At 42.6% G+C, this 24,091-nt stretch overlaps 1 protein-coding gene across 12 annotated transcripts in view; it reads left to right on the top strand.

Moving 5' to 3' along the window:
- The window catches only part of RUFY3 (RUN and FYVE domain containing 3), a 123,814-nt gene that overhangs the window by 3,620 nt on the left and 96,103 nt on the right, over nucleotides 1-24,091 (top strand). For 2 of the 12 annotated variants that reach the window (XM_072624433.1, XM_072624442.1), the window contains exons 1-2: nucleotides 18,927-19,148; nucleotides 19,351-19,538. The exons of 6 other annotated variants lie outside the window; for them this stretch is intronic. In XM_072624433.1, the coding sequence (XP_072480534.1) occupies nucleotides 19,361-19,538 (178 nt within the window). In that variant the 5' untranslated portion in view covers nucleotides 18,927-19,148; nucleotides 19,351-19,360. Of the gene's footprint in view, nucleotides 1-18,926; nucleotides 19,149-19,350; nucleotides 19,539-20,474; nucleotides 20,496-22,201; nucleotides 22,257-24,091 lie in introns of those variants that run through there. 4 more of the 12 variants (XM_072624432.1, XM_072624441.1, XM_072624437.1 and 1 more) reach the window with 3 other exon arrangements.

Genomic DNA, 24,091 nt, shown 5'->3' with positions numbered 1-24,091 from the left:
GAATTTTCCAGTAAAAATCTCTAAAATAAAGGTTTCTGCATTGCTTTCTATCTCTATTTCTCTAAACATAGGAAATGAGGGTCCTCAATTTCCACTTTGTCACCCATGTTCCATTTGGGTATGAGGTAGCCTTTATTATTATATTATTATACCCACCCCCAAAAATGTCTAAAGCTGAATCAGAGATGTTGGTTAGACCCCTTCCCCACTCCAGCAAAGGGGAGGGGAAAAGGGAGGAGGTGAGGGGCTGCCCAGCCCAGCCTTCCCATTCCCTTTGGAGTTGGCATTGCCCAAACGACTTCCAACCAGAGCAAGCTTGGAGAATACTGGCTTTCTCCAGCCCAGGATTAGAATTTCAGCTATAAGACGATTCTCTAATAAACCTTTCTCTAAGCTGTTGTGGAAATCTCCATATGGGAAACCGAATTATTAAATCTCTCCAGAACTCTCTTAATTCTTAGCCACCCTGGTCTCTGAACTCTCCTCTCTGGTTTTCCCAGTACTGCTCTTGCCTGTGGCATTACTGTTCCTCCTCCCTCTGCTGAGCTCTGGGCTCCAAGTCTTGCCCTCACAAGCCCTGGCACAGCTTGGCTTTGCAGACTAGGGAAAGGGCAACCCTTCCTTCAGGAATCTGACACCCCCTCATGGTCATCCCCCCTCTCCCCAGTTGCCAATCCTCTTGGAAGCAGCTGCAGCCTTTGAGAACCAAATTCCTGTATTTTTCCTGCATACCAGGGCAGAACCTGATTGGCCCTTTCAAACATGGCCCTTGCCCCCATTTGTTGCTAGTGAAATCTCCTTATTAGGACAAGTAGAGCCAGCCAGCAGGTCAAGTTTCCTAGGGCTAGGCCCAGGAGGGATAGTTAAAAGGAAAAGGATGAGGTGGGGCATTTGGGGGTGGAAAAAGGGAAATTGAACATTGGACTGTTCCAAGCATCACCAGAGCAGATTGTCAGGGCTGAAATCCTGTGTTTCCCAAACTTAGGTCATGTATATGATACAGAGGGATTGGGAGGAGGGTGGAGGGGGTCATAGCACTGTATGGCCCTTGTTAAAGGTGGCTATTTTGTAGTACGATGACTTCCCTTCCAGCATAGGTTAAATCCATAAATCAATTAACAGGGTCTACACTTGGCCAAACAGCCACTCTCCCCAAAGAGCTTATGTGCTTTTGGCAGATAATATGTTCAGATATAAAGGTAGGTTGGCTCTGTGGTTTGGGCAGATTTGGAAAGGAGAGGGTGATAATTGCCCAAAACTGTTGGAGTCAGAAAGACTCATCTTCCTGAGTTCAAATCTGTCTTCAGATGATGGCTGTGTGACTCTAGGCAAGGCACTTCACCCTGTTTGCCTCTTTTCCTCATCTGTCAAATGAGCTGGAGAAGGAAATGGCAAACCACTCCAGTATCTCTGCCAAGAAAACCCCACATGGGTTCCGGAAGGGTTGGAAACAACTGAAAAAAAGATTAAATCACAATTGTAAACCCTAAGTAATTGGGAGCTTCTGGAGGGCCAAGTCTTTCTTGTCTTTGTATTCTCTAGGTCTGCAGGATTTTGCTCAGGCCGGATGTTGAATCGGTGTTTGTTTGAACTGAATCGAATTTGGGTATCAAGGTTTATTTTGACTTCTTACTGGGGTATACTCCTTGTTTTCTACAGAGTCTGCTTAGAAAAATAACCTTGTAATCCTGCGCCAGCTCTTCAGCTTTTTTGGGGCCCCGGACACCTTTGGCAGTATGGGGAAGCTTATGGACCCCTTCTCTTGAATAATGGTTTTGCATATCTAAGATAAAATACTTTGGATAGGAAAGGGAGCTAACTTAGGTTGGAATACAGTTATCAACTTATTAAGAAAAACAACAGCCAGGTTTCCCAAGGATCCCAGGTTAAGACTCTGATCAGTAACAGTTGGAATTTGAGTGAGACTTACTATGGCATGATGTAAAAATAATTTCATTAACCTTAAAACTATTCTTTTTTAAAGAATGACCTTCTCTATTTATTAATTTATTTTTCTATGTACTTGCTTATTTGTTTAGCCAGTGTAATGTAATGTTCTCTGTCAGTCAGTCCGTAAACAGTTAAGTGCCTCCCATATTCCAGGCACTATTCTAAACGTCAATCAGTCATAAAAGTGTAATGCTGAAATAGTTCCATGAAAAATTTGCTTTTTCTGCACGTAGTATGCCTTTGGTGTTGATGCACATCTCCCAAGAATGAATTTTTCTCTTTTAAATCCTTCCTGATGTTATTGTCCAAAATATAAAATACATAATTTTTTGAGGGGGTGGAAATGGGATTTCTTTTGACTACAGATGTGATCAGTGAGGTTACAACTTTGAGAATTGCCTACCTAGTAAATGTCATAATTATTTTAATGTCTGGAGTGAGTAGCTTTTTAGCTTAGGCCCTGACCAACCCCAGCGTAGAGAATCTCAGGTATGCTTTTGGAGTGGCTTTATTTTAATTGTTTAGTAGTGCCTAAAATAGCTCAAGAAAATGAATCTTGTATGAGAACAGCAGAGTCGACATCATGTGTGTACCTTGTGTACTTACTGGAGGTGAAAGGGGAGATAACCATCTTCTCTGGGGGTATGGCCTTAATGGTTTTAAGGTCCATTAAATATTCAGTCCTTCTAAAAATCAGTTTTGTACTGTAAATACAAAAGCCTGTGCTCTGCTGGTCTTCAGAGGGGAAAATACAAAATCTCAAAAATTTCTGTGGGCTGCTTCACATTGAATCTTTCAAAAAATCCTTCTGTGTTGGATGACCCCATGAACCAAAGAAGAATCTGGTTATTTGAGTCAAGAAGACCTGAATTCCAACCCAGGCTGTCCTTTAAAATGACAGGGTGGGACATATCTTCCAGCTCAATTTCTTGTGTTCCTAGGATTTGTCAACCGAAATTTGCTAAGTCCACGAGAAGTCACATAACTAGGAGTAAATTCAGCACCTCTACATTCAGCAGTCCCTTCTCCCAGTCCACCCTTCTTATTTCTGAAAAGTCATATTATGAAGATGGGGCTTCTTTGAAGTGCTAGAGACAAGCAGGCACCCATGCCATCTACCTGTTTCCCCATTTCCCCTACAGTAGATATTTGGAGTGGTGCCCACAAAAATAGTCAACTCATCCTGGCTTTTGCCTTGTCTTCAAGTAGCAGCATCAGAATGTTCAGAGTTTAAAGGGCCCTTATACTGGCCATCTGATAGGGAAGCTGAATTCTGGTAAGGGGATGGCTTGCCTAAAGTCTTGGCCTAGGACTAGTTAAGTGGCAGAACTGGCATCCAGGTTCCCGGATCCCTTCAGTGTTCTTAGAATCACAGAAATGAGAGATGGCCACTCCAGAGGGATCAAATGAACAGCCACATGCAGCCTGAACCAGATTAATATGTAGTCCCTCTTACATTTTAACGTCCTGATGTATTAATTAACAAAGAAATCTATAAGTATGTATGGTTTTTTTAAGTCAGTCTGCGCTTAGGGATGGGGAATCCTTATGGATGGGGTCCCTGTTTCTATCTGAGTTGATCTAGTGCAACCACCTCATTTTACAAATAAAGGAAACTAAGATCTAAGGAGGTTAATTAAGTGCTTTATCTGTTTACACAGACACTGGATAGAAGAGGCCAGATTTGACCATAGGTTCTGAAAGCCTTGAAAGAACAGTTGATAAAAATTGTCACTAGTATGATTGTTCCAGTTCACTCTAAATAGGCAACTCTTGATTCCTTTCTTTTAGTAATGATTTTTGTATAGGATTCAAAGTGTTTCTGTACCAGGATTGGTTTGTTTTAAATCCATTCCTTTCCTGTGTGCCCTTTAAAGTTTAGACAAGAAACTCAGTAGCTCCTTACTGTCAATAGAAAGGCATTGGGGTGGGAGAAGCACTCAGGTATGCTTTTGAAGCAGGTTAATTCCTAAAAATCGATCATTTTGTTTCATGGTAACATTAATCCTTTTTTGTTATTTTGAACTTGATGGTCATCAACAAACGTATTTCCATTTATGCAAGAAAACAGACAAAAGAGAATCGAATATAAAGCCTTAAATCTATTGAATAACAGCATATATTAATGTTTGTGTATTTATATGTAAATATATTTATTTAAATGTATATGACATACATATAATACATATATAATGTAGAACACAGAATTCGCATTATATGTTTATATTAATATGTAATATGTATATTTCACATAACTAAATATATATAATATAGGAGTATATCATATATAGAAATATATTTACATCTAAATATATATATGCTATACACAATAGAGATTTATGGTTTCACACTGGTTGCGCAGCTGTCATGCCTATCCATGTCTGGTGCATGTGCACCATTGCCACTGGGTCAGAGAGGAGTGCAAAGAATCAGAATCCTGGAGGGGTGGGAAAGTGCTTGCTAAAAGTTTGCGGGTCAGCCCCAGAGCACGTGTTTACCAAGCTGGTTCCTAAGCAAGGCAAGGCACCTTGCTTAGCACTGGGGATAGAAGAAAGGTCACAACAACGATAAAGATTACACCAAGGAGCTGACATTCTAATGGGTGACACAGGATGTAATAACTATCTGCATACAAGTTAAAAATATAATGTCACTGGGGCCAGTCAGGGCAAAGGCATGTAGGTGGGAAATGGAGGGTCATGTGCCAGCAAAAGCACAGCTGACTTATGATATTCAGGGAGCCTGGAGGAAAGTTTAGGAACATTGGAAAGGTAAGAAGGGACTGGATTGGAAAGGGTTTTAAATGACAATATTTTATATTTATTCCTGGAGCCATGTAGCAGGGACCGAGGTCGGGAATAACCTGGTCCTACATTTTAGGAAATTAACTTTGACTGTTGAGTGCAGAATGACTTTGGATTGGGGGGAGAACAGAGCTGGAATTCTTTAAATTTTTTGTGTCTTGGACAGCTTTGGCAATTTGGTGAAGCTTTTTATCAGAAAAATGTTTTTGAATACATAAAATAATATGTGGGATTAAAAAGGAAATCAATTCGATGGAAATGGAATGAACAAAATATTTTTTTAGAACTTCATGGATCCCAGGTTAACCCTTGGACTCAGGTCAGGGACATCAGTAGACCGCGTTAGCTCTGTGAGTGGAGAGAAGTGAATGTTTGTGAATTAACCTTTGAGTTTGGGTTTTTTTAATTTAGTGCCAAAGTTTAATCTCAAGGAAGGAATCAGGGTGATTGGAGGAGAAGGGCAGCACTAGTCTTCTCTAAATTGTGCAGTAAGCTCGTGGGCCACCTCTTTGTGGAATTTGTAGCAATAGAGAGGGGGGAGGCATATTCTGAAGAGGAAGTGTCTTTTCTAAATTTGGACTGGTTTTCATTTTTAGTTTGACTCAACCATCTTGTTATATAATGGGTGACTTTTGAGTTGGCAGAGTGAAACCTTCAGGCAGCCAACTCAGCTAGAACTAGATCATAGTAAAAATGAGGCCAAAATAATAGGTTTGAGTTCCATGGAGATTATATGGATGAGTATATATGTGTGTATATGTAATATATGATGTATATGTACATGTGTGTAGCGTATGTGCTTCATGTAGATTATACATGTGGATGGGTATATATAGTGTGTACATACACATGTGTGTATATGCACGTGTATTATACAATATATATAGTGTGTATATGAGCTTCATATAGATTGTTGTGAATGGATAATAGATGTATATATATAGTCTATGTGTATGAATTTCATATAGATTATATGTGTGAATGGGTATGCATGTCTGTATAGTGTGTACAAATACATATGTGTACACATGTATTACACAATATAGTTGTATATGAGCTTCATATAGATTGTTGTGAATGGATAATAGATGTATATTATGCTTATAGTCTATGTGTATGAGCTCCATATAGATTGTGAGTATGCATGTCTGTATAGTCTGTACATATACATGTGTATGTGTATGTACATGTATATTATGCAATATATATAGTGTGTATATCAGCTTCATATAGATTGTTGTGAATGAATAATAGGTGTATATGGGTATATTATGTGTTTAGATAGTCTGTGGGCTCCATATAGATTATATGTGAGTGGGTGCCTATGTATGTCTACATAGTGTGTGTATATAGCACACATATACCTATACACACACACATACACATACACAGAGTCTATAGGGTTGGGGTGGGAGGAGGTCTAGGCCTATGATTTCATTGGTTTAAGGGAATTTTTCAAATGTGGCAGTTCCCACCCATGCATAGATCAGCACCTGTTCTCCAGCATACCCACCTGCTGAGACAATTCCCATGAGTGATTTGCCCCTCCTCACTGGGTCAGGCTGTGTCAGGGGGAGAACTTGACCCTGGGTGAACTCCCTCTGTGCTTTTACCAGGACCGCTCTTTTGAGCTCCCTTTGCATGGTGCCTTGCTCTCGCTCTGCTGCTGACTCTATCCCAACTCCGTTGAGAGATGGGATGAAAACGTGAACTTAGTGCTGCCCTCCATGGCTATGGTGGGTTCGGGGTGCCCAGCCCTGCTTACTGATCACTAGCAGTGCTAAACTGTTTAGCACACATACAAGAAGCCAGTGGAGTCATGGGTCAATTCAATGGGAAACCAGTGGATTTAGAATTATTTTGTATATTTATGTGGAATCCTTTGTCTGGGAAGGCTGTCCTTCATCCCCAAAGCCTCAGGAGATCACAGCCATGGCCCTATGGCTTCTACTATTTTTTTCTCTCGCTCACCCACTGCAGTTTTCATTTCTGGCGCTGAAAATAACCAGCTTAAAAATAACCTCTTCAGACTGTTATAGATGTTGGGGAAAACCCCAAAACTTCTGGAAAAAGCCATGGGAGGTGTATGTCTGGCTTCTCCTGAATCATTTTTGGGTTTTCCCCTGAGGCGCCTGGAGTAGAAAGGTTTGTTTGCTAAGGGCCATGTTGAAGATACTCTGCCCAAGTAGGTACAGTCAGTCATTAAACATTTATTAGGTGCCAGACAAGGGCAGCTAGGTGATGCAATGGATGGACCACCTGGCCTGAAGTCTGGAAGAATCATCCTCATGAGTTCAAGTCCAGTCTCAGACAGTTCCTAGCTGTATGACCCTGGGCACGCTACTTTACCCTGTTTGCCACACTTTCCTCATGTCACATGAGCTGGAGAAGGAAATGACAAACCACTGCAGTATCCTTACCAAAAAACCCCAAATGGGGTCACAAAGAGTCAAACATGACTGAAAGGACTAAAGAGCAGAATGTGCCAGGCACCGAGCTAAACTCTGGGGATTCAAAGAAAAGGAAAAGGTGATTTTCACCCTCAGGGAGCTCACCATCTCCAGGGAGAAGATAACACATTAAGAAAGCTGGAAAGCTTGGAAAGGGCCTGGGATGTTGAAGAATACAGACCAAGCCTCTTGCTAAGTTGATCAAACCAATAGTTTTTAATAGTAGAGAAAATACACAGACCTACTTTTATACCAGTTTTGGGATCCCTGTTGGAGGCCCCTGTTGGGCTTCAGTTTTAGAGGTATCAGGTCCTGTGAATGGCTGATTCCTGTGAAATGCTAATTTCTGAATGACCTGTAGATGTTAGGGGGCTGGGTGGGGCTTTATATCCCAGGAGACAAAGGGAATTGGATTCTCCAATGGGGTAAAGAAATAACCCTCATTTACTAGAGATAGGTGTGATGAACCTAATCTAAGAGGACGGTAGAATTCCTCTGGAGTCAGGGTCTGCCACTCAGTCTTCCTGGTCCCCCTTTTATTTCTCCTCCTTAGGCATATTAAGGGTGAACTAACTGGCCTGCATCCCTCTCCTCTAGGGCACCTTAGGTGAGTTCTCATGCTTTATTAACCCTATCATCCTCAGACTGGGCCAGCCTGTAATCCTCCACTCAGTTCTGCTCAGAATGAATCTAATCCACTGATTCCCAATCTATTTAATAAGTACTTCTTGGCTGGCAGGCTGTTTGCCTTGATCAGAGCAAACCACCATTTCCTAAACAGCCTCAGCCATGCTTACTCACTTTTTTTGGTGACTGGGATTCAATCTCTGGGCTTTTCTCACCTCCTTGCCTCCCCAGCCTTGTACATGGTTCCACTCATCCTCTGTTTTTCCCTCATTGATGAGTCCTTAACCTAGACCCAGTTTCACCCTCACTTCACCCCAGCCTCATCCCCAGTGCTTGGTCATAGATAAGGGCCTAAGTCAAAATGTTATTTGCTATTTTAAGGCAACTGTAGTTAGTCATCAACCTGGTCTATTTAAGAACCAGCGTTTACTCAAGTGATGATAATTGAGTCCCTGCTGCAAGGGATTATAGATGAAGGAAAATAAGCAACTAGATTTGAGGGGAAGGTTTTACCGAGGGCAGCCTAATAGGTGAAGTATTACCCCGTCCCTGCAGAGTCTGCGTAGATTTGGAGGGGATCAGAGCTGAACTGAAGTATAATCAAATGTAAATGGGTTAATTCCAGGAAGTATCTGAGTTTATAGGAGCGAATTACCAGTCCTGTGGAGGATGGTGGCATGGTGAACCCTGATTACAATAGTAATGAAATCCTACTTTGGGGTTACATAAGGCTTTACCTAGCAGCTCCCCCATAGAGTATCTGGATGGGAGGAAATCTGGGCCAGGGAGATAGGTTGGTGAGGAGTGGATGGAAGTAGAAGGTAAGCTTGACATGTCTTTTTGTTGTTGTTGTTAAAGTCAAGGGGAAACTAAGCTATTTATTTTGACTCCAATTTCAACAAATGTAGCTTAAGAAAACCCAGTTGGGCTCAGTGTCCATAACTAAGGAGAAAGTTAGGGAGGAGTCTTCTAGACAGGGTATTGGGTCAGCTGTCTTTGAAGGGAATATGTTTTGGATCAATGCTGAATGGTTGGGGCAGGGGATAGTGTCATGAGCAGAGAGGACAGTCCGGTGTCAGATCAAAGAATGATGATTTTCTACCTCCACTACCTCCTTTGTAGACTTTCATTGCATTCTTTTCTTATTTGTCATCCTTCCTGTCTGACCACTCCTCAGCCTCCAGATCATACCCCCTAACCATGGGAGTTCCCCAGAGCTCTGTCTTGGTCTCCCTCTATGTGATCTCCCTTGGGGATCTCATCAGTTCCCATGATTCAGTTGTCTTCATGCAGGTGATTCCCAGATCTATGTATCCAGCCCTGATCTCTCTCCTAAGCTCCAGTCTTACATCACAAACTGCCTTTTGGACACTTAGCATGTCCAAAGTTGAATTCATAATCACCCTTCCAGAAAACAAACAGACAAACAAAAAATGTCTCTCCCCTTCCTCACTTTGCTATTACTGTCAAATATACTACGATCTGAGACCAGCAGCTTAGGGGTCCTTATCAACTCATTTTCACCCTCCAATATCCAGTCTTTTTGCCAAGGCCTGTGGTTACTTGTTCTCATTCAATCATTTCAGTCATATCTGACTCTCCATGATCCTATTTGGGTTTTTTTTGGAAAAACACTGGAGTTCTCCATTTCTTTCTCCAGCTCTTTTTACAGGTGAGGCAAACAGAGTTAAGTGACTTACCCAGGGTCACATAGCTAGTATGAAACTGAGGGCTCAGGTCCTCATGATTCCAGGGCCGGTGCTCTATCCACTGTGCCACCTAGCTGCCCTCTTCATAATATCTTTTATTTATATCCACTTCTCTCTTAACACTGCCACCCCAGTATAAACCCTCATCATCTCCTGCTTGGACTTTTAAACAGTGGTTAGAGTGCCAGGCCTCAAGTTCAAATCTAGCCTCAGATACTTACTATCTATGGGACCCAGGACAAGTCATCTGACTGTTGTTGTCTACCTTAGCTTCTTCCAGGGTAAAATGGGGAATTATACCAGTGTACCAGCCTCCCAGGGTTTTTATGAGGATGGAGTGAGATAATACTTGTTAAGGTCCTAGCATGGTCCCTGGCACATAGTACATAGGCACCCTCTCTTCCCTGTCCCACTTCTCTCTCCTTCCTTCCCCTCCCCTCTGCCCTTCATCATTCACTCAGCTTCTGCCAAAGTGATGTTTCTAAAGGCTCACCTTTCATGGAGTCGAGTTGAGTTTGGTTCCCCCACAGCTTTAACCAACAAGAAAAATGTCAAACCTGCCCTCCACTTCCATCCACTTGTCATCACCAACCCATCTCCCTGGCCCAGATTTCTTCCCATCCAGATACTCTGACTTTGGGGATAGGCTAAGTAAGGTCCTGTGTTACCCCAGAGTTCTGTTGAAAAGTAAGATTTCATCCCATCAGGGATCACTAACTCACCATCCCCCAAGAGGCTGTAAGATGATTCTATGAGCTCAGCCCGCATTGAACTCCTGGAGCTCCCTATTACCCCCAGGATCAAAGGGAAAAAAATTCTGTTTGGCTTTTAAAAGTCTTTCATGACATGAGCCCTTCCTGTCTTCCCCAGTCTTTTTACATTTCTTTGATCTCCCTAGGTTGGCTTTTTTCATGATCCTCCTCAAACAAGACATTCCACCCCCCACCTCTGTCCTTGGGTGTTCTCCATGCTTGGAATGGTCCTCCTCCTGACCTCCTTTAAAACTCAGTTTAAATCTCACCTCTGCAGGAGGCCTTTCCAGGCTCCCCACCCCTACTATCAGGGCCCTCCCTCTGAGATTACCTCTGATTACCTAAACCATATTTAGTTTAGGACTGAATAGTCAATAAATGTTTTTCTTTAAAAAAAAAATTAAGTTACCTGGTTGTTTACCCATATTGTGTCTGCCTAAATTAAAAAACAAAACAAAGCAAAACAAAAAACTTCTATTAACTCTCTAAAATTATTTTTCACCCAGTGTTCAGAACATATTTTTTCTTTTAAAAAGCCACAAAACAACTCTATCCCTTCATAGTTTTGTATTTTTTTTGGAGGGGACTATTGCTTTGATCAGTGATTATCCAGCCCCTTTGTGCCATCTCTGAAACACTAAGCATATTCTGCCTTTTCTAATAGTCAGCGATAGGGCCTTCCCCTTCCTTTCTCCCTAGAATTATCCGTATAAAGTAAAGCAAAAGCCTGGGTGCTGGGATTTAGCCATGCTCCCCAACGGCAGAAGAGTCAGCACCAACAAAAATGGGAATGGCTGGCATCTCTAGCCCTTGTTTCACATAAAGTGCATGAGGCAATATTGTTACTTGACCATGCACATTCCTTATTTCTGCCTTCTTAGTTATCTGTGAAATGTCTGCTATGAGTCCAGCTACTGGAGATACGAAGCCAAAACTGAAACATGCCTGCCTATCCTCAGGGATCTCGCCGTCTATCAGGGAGACAAAAAATAGAGAGAGGAGTATAAAGATCAAGATAACTGGGAGTGGGCACTGGGATGAGGTCGAGGTCCCTGGAGCTGAGCCTTGAAAGATAAAGGTGAAAAGGGAGTATATTTTACAAATTTCTCCATGTTCTATGAAGGTTGAAAGAACTCTATTCAACATCTACCTTCTTCCATTGAGATCAAGGAAGTTTGTGATATGTTGAGGGACAGCATCTGCCGTTTCTTTATAACATCAACTGCTGGACAGTATTAGGTAGTCATTTAGGGCTTAGCTTGGCCCGGTAACTGCTGTCTTTAGGGTGCCCCAGAAGTCTGAATAAGTTCTTATTTGTCCCTTTGCCCCTTCTTTGGTCAAGAACTCTTTCCCTATCTAGGGTTGTGAAAGATCTTTCTTTACCTTCTCTTAATTTGTTGATGTTGTGACCTTTTATATCCAGGTCATATATTCATTTGCAGCTTATTATAGCCTAGGGCTTGAGAAGTTTGGTCCTAATCTAATTTCTGCCAACAGCCTGAAAGTTTTCCCAGTAGTTTTATCACATAGTAAGTCCTTTCCCCAGTCGTTGGAGCAGAATACTTGTTATTATATATGTCATTATACTGTTATGCTATGCTATTATGTATATTTGCTTTCCAGTGATGTATACTTAATAATCTGTTTGATTGTTCGCTTTTTCTATTTTTTTTTAAACTAGAACTGAATAGTTTCCAAACCCCCTTGTAAAGCCAACAAATCAACATTAGCCATTTCCAAAAATGTCTCATTCTACATCTTGAGCCCAGGCAGCTAGATAAACAGTGGATAGAATACCAGACTTGGAGTGAAGAAGACCAGAGTTCAGATCCTGCCTCTGACACTTAATAGCTTGTCTGCTTCAGTTTCCCTATCTGTAAAATGAGGAAAAATAAGGGCAAAATATGAGGGTGAAATGAAATATTTGTAAAGCACTTTGCATATCTTGAATCCCTGTTAAGTGCTACTGTGTTCATCTGTTCTCGGGAAACATGATTGGTTATTGTATTAACGAGAATTCTTAAGTCATTCAAAGTTGTTTTTTTCTTTCCATTGTTGTCCTTGTATACGTTGTTTCCCTGGTTCTGCACACTTCATTCTGCATCAGATTATACAAGTTTTCCCTGGTTTCTCTGAAACCACCCGTATCCCTTTCATCATTTCCTACAGCACAATTGTATTTCATACATGCATATATCATAATCAGTTCAGTCATTCCCGAATTGAGGGACACTTGCTTTATTTTCATTTCTTTGCTACAACAAAAAATGCTGCTGTAAGTATTTTTGTGTGTATGGATTTTTCTCTCCTTCTTTGATCTCTTTGGGGGTATAGGCCAAGTAGTGGTATCATTTGGTTAAAGGGTATGCCTACTTGAGTGACTTTTGGAAGTCCTGTTCCAAAGTGTTTTTCAGAATGGATGAACCAGTTCACATCTGTACCAGTGGGGCATCAGAGTTCTAGTTTTACTGCAGCGCAACAGTTATTTTCCAGTGCCTTTGCTGTTCTGATAGGTGTGGTATGTAACTTCAGGTTTGTTTCAATTCACATTTTCCTAATTATTAATGAATTAGAACATTTTCCCTTATGATTTTGATCACATGGATTTCTCCTTTTAAGAATTATCTGCTTATATCCTATAAAGGAATGACTTTTTTTAATCTTTAAATAAGTTCTTTATATGTCTTGGATATCAGATCTTTATCAAAGAAGTTTCTCTTTACAAATGTTTCCACAGTTAATTGTGTCCCTTCTGCTTATAATTATTAATTTTGTTTATGCAAAATCTTTTCAGTTTTTATGTAATCAAAACTGGTGATTTTATTTTTGGTGAATTTTTCTATCCTTTCTGTGGTTATAAACTTTTCCCTTATCCATAATTATGAAAGATCTTTTTCCAAACTTGTTCCACAGATTTTTATTACATGACCTTTTATATCTATCTCATGTATCTATTGGGAGCTTATCTTGGCATATATTATGAAATCTTGGTGTAAACTTCATTTCTTCCAGAGTATTTTTAAGTTTTCCCAGCCGTTGTTGAGTAGTGAATTCTTACCCCATACAACACTCTATTACTATGTTCAGTTATAAATGTATTTTTATACCTACCTTGTTCTGTTGATGGACCTCTTGTTTTGCAAATAATATCAAATTATTTTGATTAATCCAGTTTTGTCGATATTTTGAGATTTGACACTACTGGGCCCAAAGGACTCTCACCTTTTTTGTTTAATATTTCTTTTAAGAGTCTTGACCTTGTCTTCCAGAGGAATTCCATTATTATTTTTGTCTAGCTCTAAAAATAACCCTACGATACTGAATCTGTGAATTAATTTTGGTAGTATTTTCAGTTTTGTTATATTGGTACAGACTAGCTATGAGCACTTAATAATTCTTCCATTATTTAATTCTTTACTTCTGTAGAGTATTTTGTAATTTTGTTTACAGAATTTACATTTTGGTAACTAAATTATCTAACATTTTATACATTCTCTAGTCATTTTGACTGAAATTTCTTTCATTGGGTTTTGTTGGTACTTCTTAGGAAGGCTGATATTTGTGGGTTGTTTTTTTATCTTGTTTCAGTTGATTTCTAAATTGAATCTCCAAAAATCTCTTAGTAAATCATCATGTCATCTACAAAATTTGTAATTGTCTTTCCTTTTTGCCTGTGGTTATTACATCAATTTCTTTTCCTTGTCTTATTGCTATTAGCTAGCTTTTCTAGAATTATATCAAATAATAGTGTGGACAGTGGAAATACCTGCTTCACTTTGCACTTATTGGAAAAACCTTTAGTATTTCCCCATTGCAGAGAATGCTAACTCTATTATTGTTATCATATTAAAGAATGTAATATTTATACTTAGACTTTTTAGTGTTTTGATATAAAAGATTGATGTATTTTGTCAAGAGTTTTTCTTCTTCTATTGATATAATTATGATTTTTAACCTATATTTTTGTTGATATGTGGTGTATTATGTTTATAATTTTCCTAATATAAAACTTATCCTGCATTCCTGGTGTAGAAATCTAACCTGGTCATAATATGTGATGTTTTAAAATACATTTTATCCTCTTTGTTAATGTCTTACTAAATATTTTTATGTCAATATTAATTTGAGATCTTTTTCTTCTTTATCCCTCCCTGGTTTAGATGTCAGTAAGATATACATACACTCTCTTTTTGAAGACTGGGTATCTCTGTATCTTCCAGGGTGGAAGTGTAGGGCTAGTTATGGACCCAAGACCACTACTGATAGGCAGGGGAGATTTGACCTGCTTTCTTTCTGACTTGGCTTTTTGCCCCTTCCTAAGCAAACTGGTTCTTCCTTCCATTCATAACTCCCCAGGAACTCACCATATGGATTCCAAACTACACATAGCCCTCTGCAGCTTAGAATTCCTGAGCACAAGAGATCTATCAGCCTCAATATCCCTTGTAGTTGGACCAGGATTACATGTATGTTCCTCTATTGCCAACTGCCATACTATATCTTGGAAGAAGTTTTATAGGATTCCTTTCTTTGCCTATTTTTGCAAGCAAATCTTAAAATATTGGTATTGATTGTTTTTGGAATATTTGATAAAATGTATTCACTTGTAAATCTGTCTGGCCCTGGGTTGTTTCTTTCATAGGGATTTCCTTTATGACCTGTTGGATTTCTCTTTTCTAAAGTAAGGTTATTTGAATTCTGTTTCGTATTCAGTTAATCTGACTAATCAGTGCATTTGTGATTTTAATTGATCCATTATCTTCACATATATTTGAGCAAGATAATTTTGAATACTTTTCCTTATTTTTCTTCATTTGTTGCAAATTCTGGCATTTTTTGACATTGGCGATTTAGTTTTCCTCCTTTAATCAGATTGGCCTATGATTTAAGCTTTTTTTAAGTAGGTCCTATTTTTCCATACCATAATTTTTTATTGTTGTCGGTTTTATCTCCTCTGAAGTTTCAGAATGTCTATTTTGTTTTTTATGATGAGGTTCGATTTGTTGTTTTTCTAATCTTTTTGGTTGCTAGCCCAGTCAGTGATTTGTTGTCTCTCTGTTTTGTTGAGGAGAGGCAGGTAGTTGCCCCTTAAGGACTGCTCTGGCGGCCTCCCAGAAGTTTTGGCACCTTATACCAGATAAGGGTAACTCCCCTGTGCTCTGCCTTGTACAGGAATTCCTCCTTGGCTTCTGTCTCTGTCTCCTGGTAGTTTCATTTGAGTGCTGGCCTGGGCTAGTCTGTCTCCTCCCAGTGGATGTTCTCCATTTCCCTGGGTGGAAGCAGTTCTCCTGCCACACACCTGGGGCTTGCCTTGTGCTTCCCAGGTCCTGTCTTGACAGACAATAGTCTTCAGCTGAGGCTCCCTTCTAGGCTGCTTGGGCTCCATTCTATGTAATGTATGGTGAAATGTTCTCATTTGCTAAGTTCATAGCAAAGAAAATCTAGCTTAAAAAAAATAAGGAAGAGAGGCAGCTAGATGGCACAGGGATAGGAGTCAGGAGGACCTGAGTTCAAATGTGGCCTCAGATACTTGCTAGCCATGTGACCCTGGGTAAGTCACTTAACCCTGGTTGCCTCAAAAAAAATAGGGAAGAGATGGTTCTTTGCCTTAAAGAAATAGTGACAGTTATCCTATTCACTGTATTAATAAAAATGCTAGCTTTAAAAAGAAAAAAACTTGACTTTCATATGATTTCTCATGTCAGTTTTCTTCCCCTAGTTTGAAGGTGTCTCATGGTCTTTTACTGACAATTCCTGTCTGAAAGGCTTTGAACAGAGACCTAATGATGGTGAATACTCTGCATTCCTGTCCCCATCAGGCTCAGCCTAGTTCCCTAAGGAAGGCAGAGGGCCTGCTGGGCACAGGACAATGAAGTTGCCATTTCTCACCCAAGCATGTATACTAAGTCAGAGAGGGGTTGCAATCAGCACTGGGGCAGGCAGTGAATATTCATCTTTATGGGAAGGATGAGTGGCTCTTGAAAGTGTACTGTTTTACATTTAAATGAATAAAATCTTTCTTTTAAAAAAAGTCAAACTTTTCCTTTCTTCAGACTGGCTGTTTCTCCCTTCCCCTTCCCTAATCCACATCGCCAAAGTGCTGCTACTGTGTTTGTGTTGTATTGTTTTACCAAGTTGGGGTGTCCATTCATCAGTACAGGAGTCTGAAGCATTGGTATAATAGAGTCTGGAGTCCAGAGGACTTGGGTTTAAGGCAGTTAGGTGGCTCAGTGGACAGAGCACTGGGCCTGGAGTCAAGAGTCATGAGTTCAAATCTAGCCTCAGATATTTAGTAGCTGTGTGAGCCTGGGTGTGTCACATCACCCTGTTTGCCTTAGTTTCCTCATCTGTAAAATGAGTTGGAGAAGGAAATGGCAAATCACTCCCGTATCTTTGCCAAGAAAACCCCAGGAGGTCACCAAGAGTTGGCTATGGCTGAAATGACTGAATAGCAATAAATATGACCTTTCTGGGCTGTTTCAGCCCCTGTAAATTGAATAGGATTGGATTATCTGTATTCTGACGTCCCTTCCAGCCCTCATTCTTGTGAGCCTGTGTGGAAGGTTTGTGGAAAAGATGGGTGTTGCCGAGGCAAGACTGTGAGCTTCTTGAGAGTAGGACCACCTTTGGCTTTTCTTTGTATCCCCCAGGACTCAGCACAATGCCTGGTACTTAGTAGGTGCTTGGTGAATGTTTGTGGACTTGTCATTTTGTTTGGAGCTTCAGGAAAGTTTGGGATGAAGCAGGATTTCTGGATTTTAGTATATTCATGATAAGTATTTACCTTTATACAGACTGATTTCCTCAACCAAACTTTGAGATGGATTCCATGTTTCAGCTCCATTTATTTCCATGTCAGGGTCAGTTGAGGACTGAAAACTCTCAGATCAGGTATTCCTAATCTAATATCTGAGACCCTGGTTTTTGTTTTACACACACACACATACACACACACACACATACATTAAAAAGCCCCACTTGGATGATGATTATTCCCCTTATATTTTCCAACCAAGACACAAACAGTTTTATTTTATCTTTAAGAATTTTAGGAAGATTTTACAAATTAGAAAAGTAAGCTGGTGTGTATTAATTCCTACATATGAGTTTCCCCCTTTCTTATTCCTTTAATTTGGCTGCAAGTGAATTTCTTGTAAACACTAGTTTTAGCATCTCTTTAGGCCAGGAACTGGGTTGTTGGATGACATATCTTCCAGCATGTGCAGAAGGAGGAAAACCTGATCTTGGTGGGTTTTTTTTTATTTGTTTTTTTTTTGTTGTTGTTGTTGTTTTAAGGAGGATAGCAAAAGGTTTAGGGGCAGCTCGGTGGCAGAGGAGATAGAGTGCCGGCCCTGGGAGTCAGAGAAAGACTTTTCTTCTTGAGTTCAAATCTGACCTCAGACGCTTACTAGCTTGGTAACCCTGGGCAAGTCATTTAACTGTGTTTGCCTCAGTTTCCTCATCTATAAAATGAGCTGGAGAAGGACATGGCAAACCACTTCAGCATCTTTACCAAGAAGACCCCAAATGGGGTCTTGGAGAGTTGGAGGAGACTCAACAACCACCCGCACCACCCTAAAAGCAAAATGTTTTATTTTCGTGTTTTTCAATTTGCATAAGAATTCACAGCAGGATTTCCTTCACTCGGGCTTTCTGGCTGGGTTTAAGTTTCAAATGTACATTTCAGTTGTTGCTGGGGACAGAGATCATTTAGTTGCATGTCATTTTACCCAGGAGGAGTGGATGCTCAGCCCGGGTACCCATGACACCAATGGTAGACCTGGGATTTGAACGCTGTCTTCTGGTTCTGTCCAGATCCATTCTTTTACCTCTCCTTAGCAGCAAGTGAAGAATGATAAGCAGAGTAATTTTCTTAGCACTGTTAAGCCTTGCGCTCGTTTATGAAGTGCCTCCTGTTAAAATGTAGGGGATTTAGGGGACTCTGAAGGGGCACTTGCTCCATGCCCTCTAAAGAAAGCCCTGGGGTTTTTCCCCTCGTCTAGGGAGGCAGACGCGGGCAGCTCAGAAAGGGGAGTTAGACGAGAAAAAAATCGTAATGTAAGTTAAAGGGAAGAGATTGGAGTGACAGGATGAGGGCGTTCTCCAAGCCTGTATTATTTTATACAATAAGATTCCATATAATGGAAGGATGAACCTCTTGTGCGTCCTTAATCAGGAAGGTTTGGGGACCGCGTTTAGGCTTGATGTCGTTTGGGGCTGTTTATGAGATCCTCCAAGGCCATGCAAAGTGGATGCTGAGTGCAGACTCTGAAGTACAGGTGTCTGTGGCAGGTTTTAGATGGGCTTGGTGGCGTCTTCCGTCCGGTCGGGAAGGACCCCCCGCTGGGCGCCCGGCGTCCCTGCTCCGGCGGTTCCTCCTAGAGCTCTATAACGGGAAGGCCCCGGCCCACGCCCCTCCCCGGGAGCTTTCCTCGGTCCGGTCCATCCTTCTTCCTGCGGGCTCTGCTCGCCCGATCGCTGGGTTCGAAGTAGACGCAGCCTGAGCGTGAGGCCGAAGCGCCGCGGGCATCCCAGCCCGGGGGGAGGGGCAGAGCCTCCTGCAGCGTCAGCATCCCCCCATCCCCGCAGCGTCCGGGGAGGCGCGCTGCGCGCCCGCGCCGCCCGCGCGCCCCCGAGCCGCCCGCGCCCCCGAGCCGCCGGTCACGTGAGCCCGGGTGTTCAGCCCAGCTCATTCGTCAGCCATCTTGGTCACCACCCTTGCCCGCCGCCGCGCACCCTGGCACCGGGGCGGAGGCCCACCCGACCCGAGAGCCCGTGACTCCTCGTTCCGCGGAGGCCGGAGGACGCCGAGGCCCGCTGGAAGGAGGCCGCAGCCTGCCCTCGGGCCCTGGCCAGGTCCGGCCCAGGCCCGGCGCTCGGAGCCGGGGGAGGGCGGCGGGAGGGGCCGCGCGTGGGGTGGGAGCGGCCCGGCTCGACCCCGGGGGCGGAGGGCTCCCTGGCCGCGAGCGGAGCGCGGGGGGGCGGGGGGCTCGGGCTCGGATTTTCCGGGGGGGTGGCTTTTTTTATTTGACTTTCCCTGTGTGTGTCGCGGTCCCAGCTGAGTCATCATGTCGGCCCTGACCCCTCCGACCGACATGCCGACCCCCACCACGGACAAGATCACCCAGGCGGCCATGGAGACCATCTACCTGTGCAAATTCCGGGTGTCCATGGACGGCGAGTGGCTGTGCCTCCGGGAGCTGGACGACATCTCCCTCACGCCAGACCCCGAGCCCACCCCGGAAGGTACGGCCCCGCGCCCCGCGCCCGCCGCCCGCCCCGGGCTCCGCTGCCCCGGCCCGGTGTGCGCCCCCCCGCCGGCTCGGTGCCCCGGGGCTGGGCCGGCCCCACGCAGGGCGGAGGGGGAGGGGGAGACCCGAGTCCCGGAGGGCTGAGTGCGGTGGAGATGGAGGGAAAGAAAGAAACGTCAAGGTCGATCGTCAGACCCAGCAGTTTCACTTCCATCAGATGCTAGCGGCCGTAACCTTTGCTCAAATGCCTCCTGGTTTGTTCATTTGGGCAGGTCACTTTGGGAAGAAATAGGGAGTGCATTGATAGGGGGAACTCCCAGATGGAGAAACTCCCTTTACCAATGCAGGTTGGCGCCTCCTCCTCAACTTAGGGTTGTTAGAGAGTTCCCTTAATCTCTGAGAGGTTAAAAGGACTGATAGAACTCAGAACTCAGGTCTTTCCGACCCTTGAAGCCAGTTGGTGTGTGTTGCAGGCCAAGCTTGAACCAAGTCTTCCTGGCTTCCAGCAGGCCCTCCCTGCATCCCATTCTTTGGAATCCTTTATAAACCACAAGGTCTATACCTCCTCTCTGTCCTCTGCCCCCCAAGGCTTCCTCCTCAAGTGAAAAAACTGATTTTAATTTCTTTGTTAATCTCTTTACAAATCACACTTAACATAATAGAAGCCGGGAAACTGGATTTGCTGACCTAAGTAGAAAATTCATTTCTAACATGATTCCCTTTAATGTTGGAATCTTTCTTGCCAGGCCAGAACAGAAATAAGAGAGTTAGCCTTAGAGTGCCACCTTAATGACTTCTCTTTGGGTTTGTTTTTTTTTTTAATATATATCTCAAACCCTACCTGGCATTCTTAAGGAAAATGTCATTTTTTTTTGAAGGGGGCAGTGCAGATTTTTGATTTCTTTGGTGTAAAGAATTCCCCAGAGGGAGGAAACAACCACTCCCAATGCAGGTTGGTATTTAGTCTCCTATTCAGACCCAAATTCAGTTGACTGCTGTGACTTCCAGGAGTCTGATGACTTGAACCTGGGGGTTTCCTGACTATTTATTGTACCAGCATTCTCTCCGCTATCCCACACGTACCCTGCTGCCTGTCTTCATCATCTTGAGCCCCTGTAGCTATTTAAGAAAGTTGGTCTATTCTCAGAAATGTCAGAATTGTTCAGCATCCACTTTGAAATGCCACGAAATTCCAGTAGACTTTTCAGACACAGTATCCAGAGATTTGGGGAAGCAGATAATTGGACTTTTGGAAAGCAACCAAGATCACCTTTACGGAGTACAGATTCATTGAGTCATGGGATTTTGAACTTAAAGAGACTTTTGAAGGGCGGCTAGGCCAGGGTCATAGGAACTTGGGCTACTAAGGGGCCACATAAGTGATGATCCCCTGCAGGCTGCATTTTGACTTAGTTTTAAAATGTATTATTATCTAGATTTTATTTGTTTTGTTAAATATTTCCCAGTCACATTTTAATCTGGTTTGGGTTGCATTCCGGGAGTATTGTGGGCCACATGTTTGATACCTCTGATCTAGTCAGACAGCCTTATTTTTACAGATAAAGAAGCTGAGGCCCAGAGATGAAGTGAATTTGCCCAAGGTAGTAGGATTCAAACTCAGGTTCTCTGAATCTAAATCTGAGGCTAGTATCACTGTCCCATGGTTTTAGGAGAAAACCCAGTTTCGTTTTGAGTGCTTATATTTTTAGCAGATTGTCCACTGACTTTTTGTTCCAGTATCTCCAGTCTACACTGACTAATTTGGGTCTCCTTAGCAATCTTCTGTCATTACTGAATATTAACACCAAGATACTGTTTGTTTAGTGAGCATCGTTTGCCTTTGGAAAATACATGGTAGAGGCAATATCGGTGATGTGTTCACCGTGGTACTGCTTGATTTTTCATGGACAGATCTGTGGAAACATTCCCCCACTACCAGAAGACCTTGTCACAGCTACAGATAGCCTGGGCTCTGAATTACAGGAATAGTAGCTGATGAAGACGAAAGTGAAGAGAATGGAAAATGACATGCAGGGCAGGGTGATGCACACCCTCAGAGGAGAAACCATAGCGGGGACATTGGAATTTTTGCCTTGTTAAATATAGAAAAAAAAAGCGTTTATTTCACATGTAACAGAGAAATGAAGGGGAATGATCATGAAAAAAACATAGAAGTGCAAATATTATAGGGAAGGACTAATTGATAAGTGAGATTTAGAGGATTTGGATCTAGTGTATGTTTTGCCTTTCTCTTTGGACTAACACTATTCCTGAACTGTGCACTGGGGCTCTCTCAGAGTTTCTGCCAGTTGCAGTCACTGGATGGGTATTCTCAGCCCTGACAGCTGGGACAGGGCCTGGAGGGAGACCACCCTGTTTTATGTTTTCAAAATTTAGTGTTAGAGAATCCAACTTGTTACAGAGATTTGAATGATTAGGAAAGGAAGATATGAACAGGGCTGCATTGATACAAGTGGGAAGATTGTGTTTATTTAGTTAGAATATAGTAGAGAGAGAACATGGAATTTGTGAACCCTTAATTATACTCCTAGACTTAGCATTTGCTAATTGTGTGACCTTGGAGAAGCCTTAGGACCATGGGTTTAGAGCAAGAAAAGGACTTTAGGAGTCATCTAGTCCCCTCCCCTTGTTTTACAGACAGGGAAACTGAGGCCCAGCAAGGTCAGACGACTGGCCCAAAGTCACATGAATGGTAAGTGGGTAAGCCAGGACTTGAACCCAGGTTATTGGATTCCAAATCTATCATTCTTTCCTCTGAACTTTGTACTGCTGTTTATTCCATATTTTCATTTGTACAATGCGAATAACCATATTTCACAAGTAGGTAAACTGTTTTGTGATGCTTACAGGGCTGCTTATAGGTAAGCTGCTCCTATCAATGAGAAATCCCTTCTTATGAGGGAGCTTGGCTAATGATTTTGTGTGATCTCACTTTCTGTACAGTTGGTAGTGCAATCACTCCCTCACTGACCTCCTATAAAATGCTTCATTTGGCATTTGAAGCCCTTTACAATGTGGCTGCTTCCTTCCCCTCTAATCTTAGACTTGACTCCCCTCCACATACTGGCTAACCCAGCTCCCCCTTGAACACAGCAATCCCGCCTGGCCTTTCTTCATCTGTTCCTCAGAACCTGGGCTGCTGTCCTTGTCCTTTGCCTCCCCATTTCCCTGGCCTTCTCCAGGGCTTAGCTTCCTTCCATTTACACTCTCTGCGTTCTCCTTCCTTTGTTTGCTGGACGTTGTCCTGTGGGCCTTAAGGAGGAGAGGAACTGCCTGCATGTAGTAAGTGCTTACTAAATTGAGTATTGATTGACTGACTGACAGGGAGTGGAAGTGAGGGCTGACTCAACTCAGACAATTGCTGACTTTTACTCTTTTCCTCTGTCCTGGCACTGACAGTTCCTCATCTGCCTCCGACATCCACTAACTGGGGCACTTGGGAACATCATCGCATCCCTTTCAGCCTCATTTTTCTCACCTTTAAAATGGGAATAATAATAATAGTAGCTTACCTATGAAGAACGGCAGATATTTTGGAGTCTTTATTAAAGGAGTATTAGAATCATCATCAAGGTACCTCTTGGGCTAAACAGAACAAATTTTATCCTGCTTCCATATAACAGGTTCCCGCTGTCCTGACACCTGATTTTTACCAACTGTAAAACAGCCCTACTTTCTTTTAACCTTTCCTTATATGAGAGTTTCAAGTCTCCCATCATCCTTGTGACCACCTGGACACACTCCAACCTGGCAGTGCCCTTCCTAAAATGTAGCACCCCAAATAGAGGAGCACAGTGTTCCAAAAGGGCAGTTCTTTTAGGTCATCTGGTCCAGCTATTTCAAGTTCAAGGTCATGTCCTGGCTAGCAGTGCCGTGATATTTAATATTTAGCCTTTAGTAACTTGGAGGAGAGGTGGATCACAATGGCTGCTTTAATTTGAAGGATTATCCCATCCCAGGAAGAGAAGTCTTCTGTTTAACCCCTGAGGATAGGATTGTGGGCTGCTTTGAGGAGAGACTTAGTTCTTTCACAGTGAAAAGTCCCCAGGGGATTCTTGGGCTGGTCAGGAGTTGGAATACAGGGCCTCTGAGGTCCAGTGTTATATTCTGTGATTCTCCGAGCTAACATGCCCATGGGATTGTCTATCTTGGGGTCTTTTCCAGTCCTTTGCCTGATTTCTGAAATACACTTTCACCAGTTCTAGAGGACAGTCAGAGCTCCTGGCTTTCCCCTTCTTACCTACTGCAATCTCTGAGATTGCTTTTCCCAAATCCAGGGTAGACATTAGAATTTGCCTGGCTTCCACACTTTCTTATCTGTGGCTACATACAAGGATGTATCCTTGTTTTCCCCAAAACAACTGACTGATTGCAATCAGGTCTCAGCTGGCAGATCCCCTCATTCCTTGAAAAAGGAGGAAACAACCCAAGAGAAATGGTTAAGGAGTCCTCAGCTGCTCTGTTTTTAGTGTGAAAAGGCTGTTCCATAGTTCAAATGCTCTGATACTAACACTTCACGATCTGCTT

This window comes from Notamacropus eugenii, chromosome 7 (assembly GCF_028372415.1).
Source record: "Notamacropus eugenii isolate mMacEug1 chromosome 7, mMacEug1.pri_v2, whole genome shotgun sequence".
Taxonomy (NCBI): Eukaryota; Metazoa; Chordata; class Mammalia; order Diprotodontia; family Macropodidae; genus Notamacropus; species Notamacropus eugenii.
The sequence above is the reverse complement of the archived record's forward strand: the minus strand, read 5'-3'. Positions and strand labels throughout refer to the sequence as shown.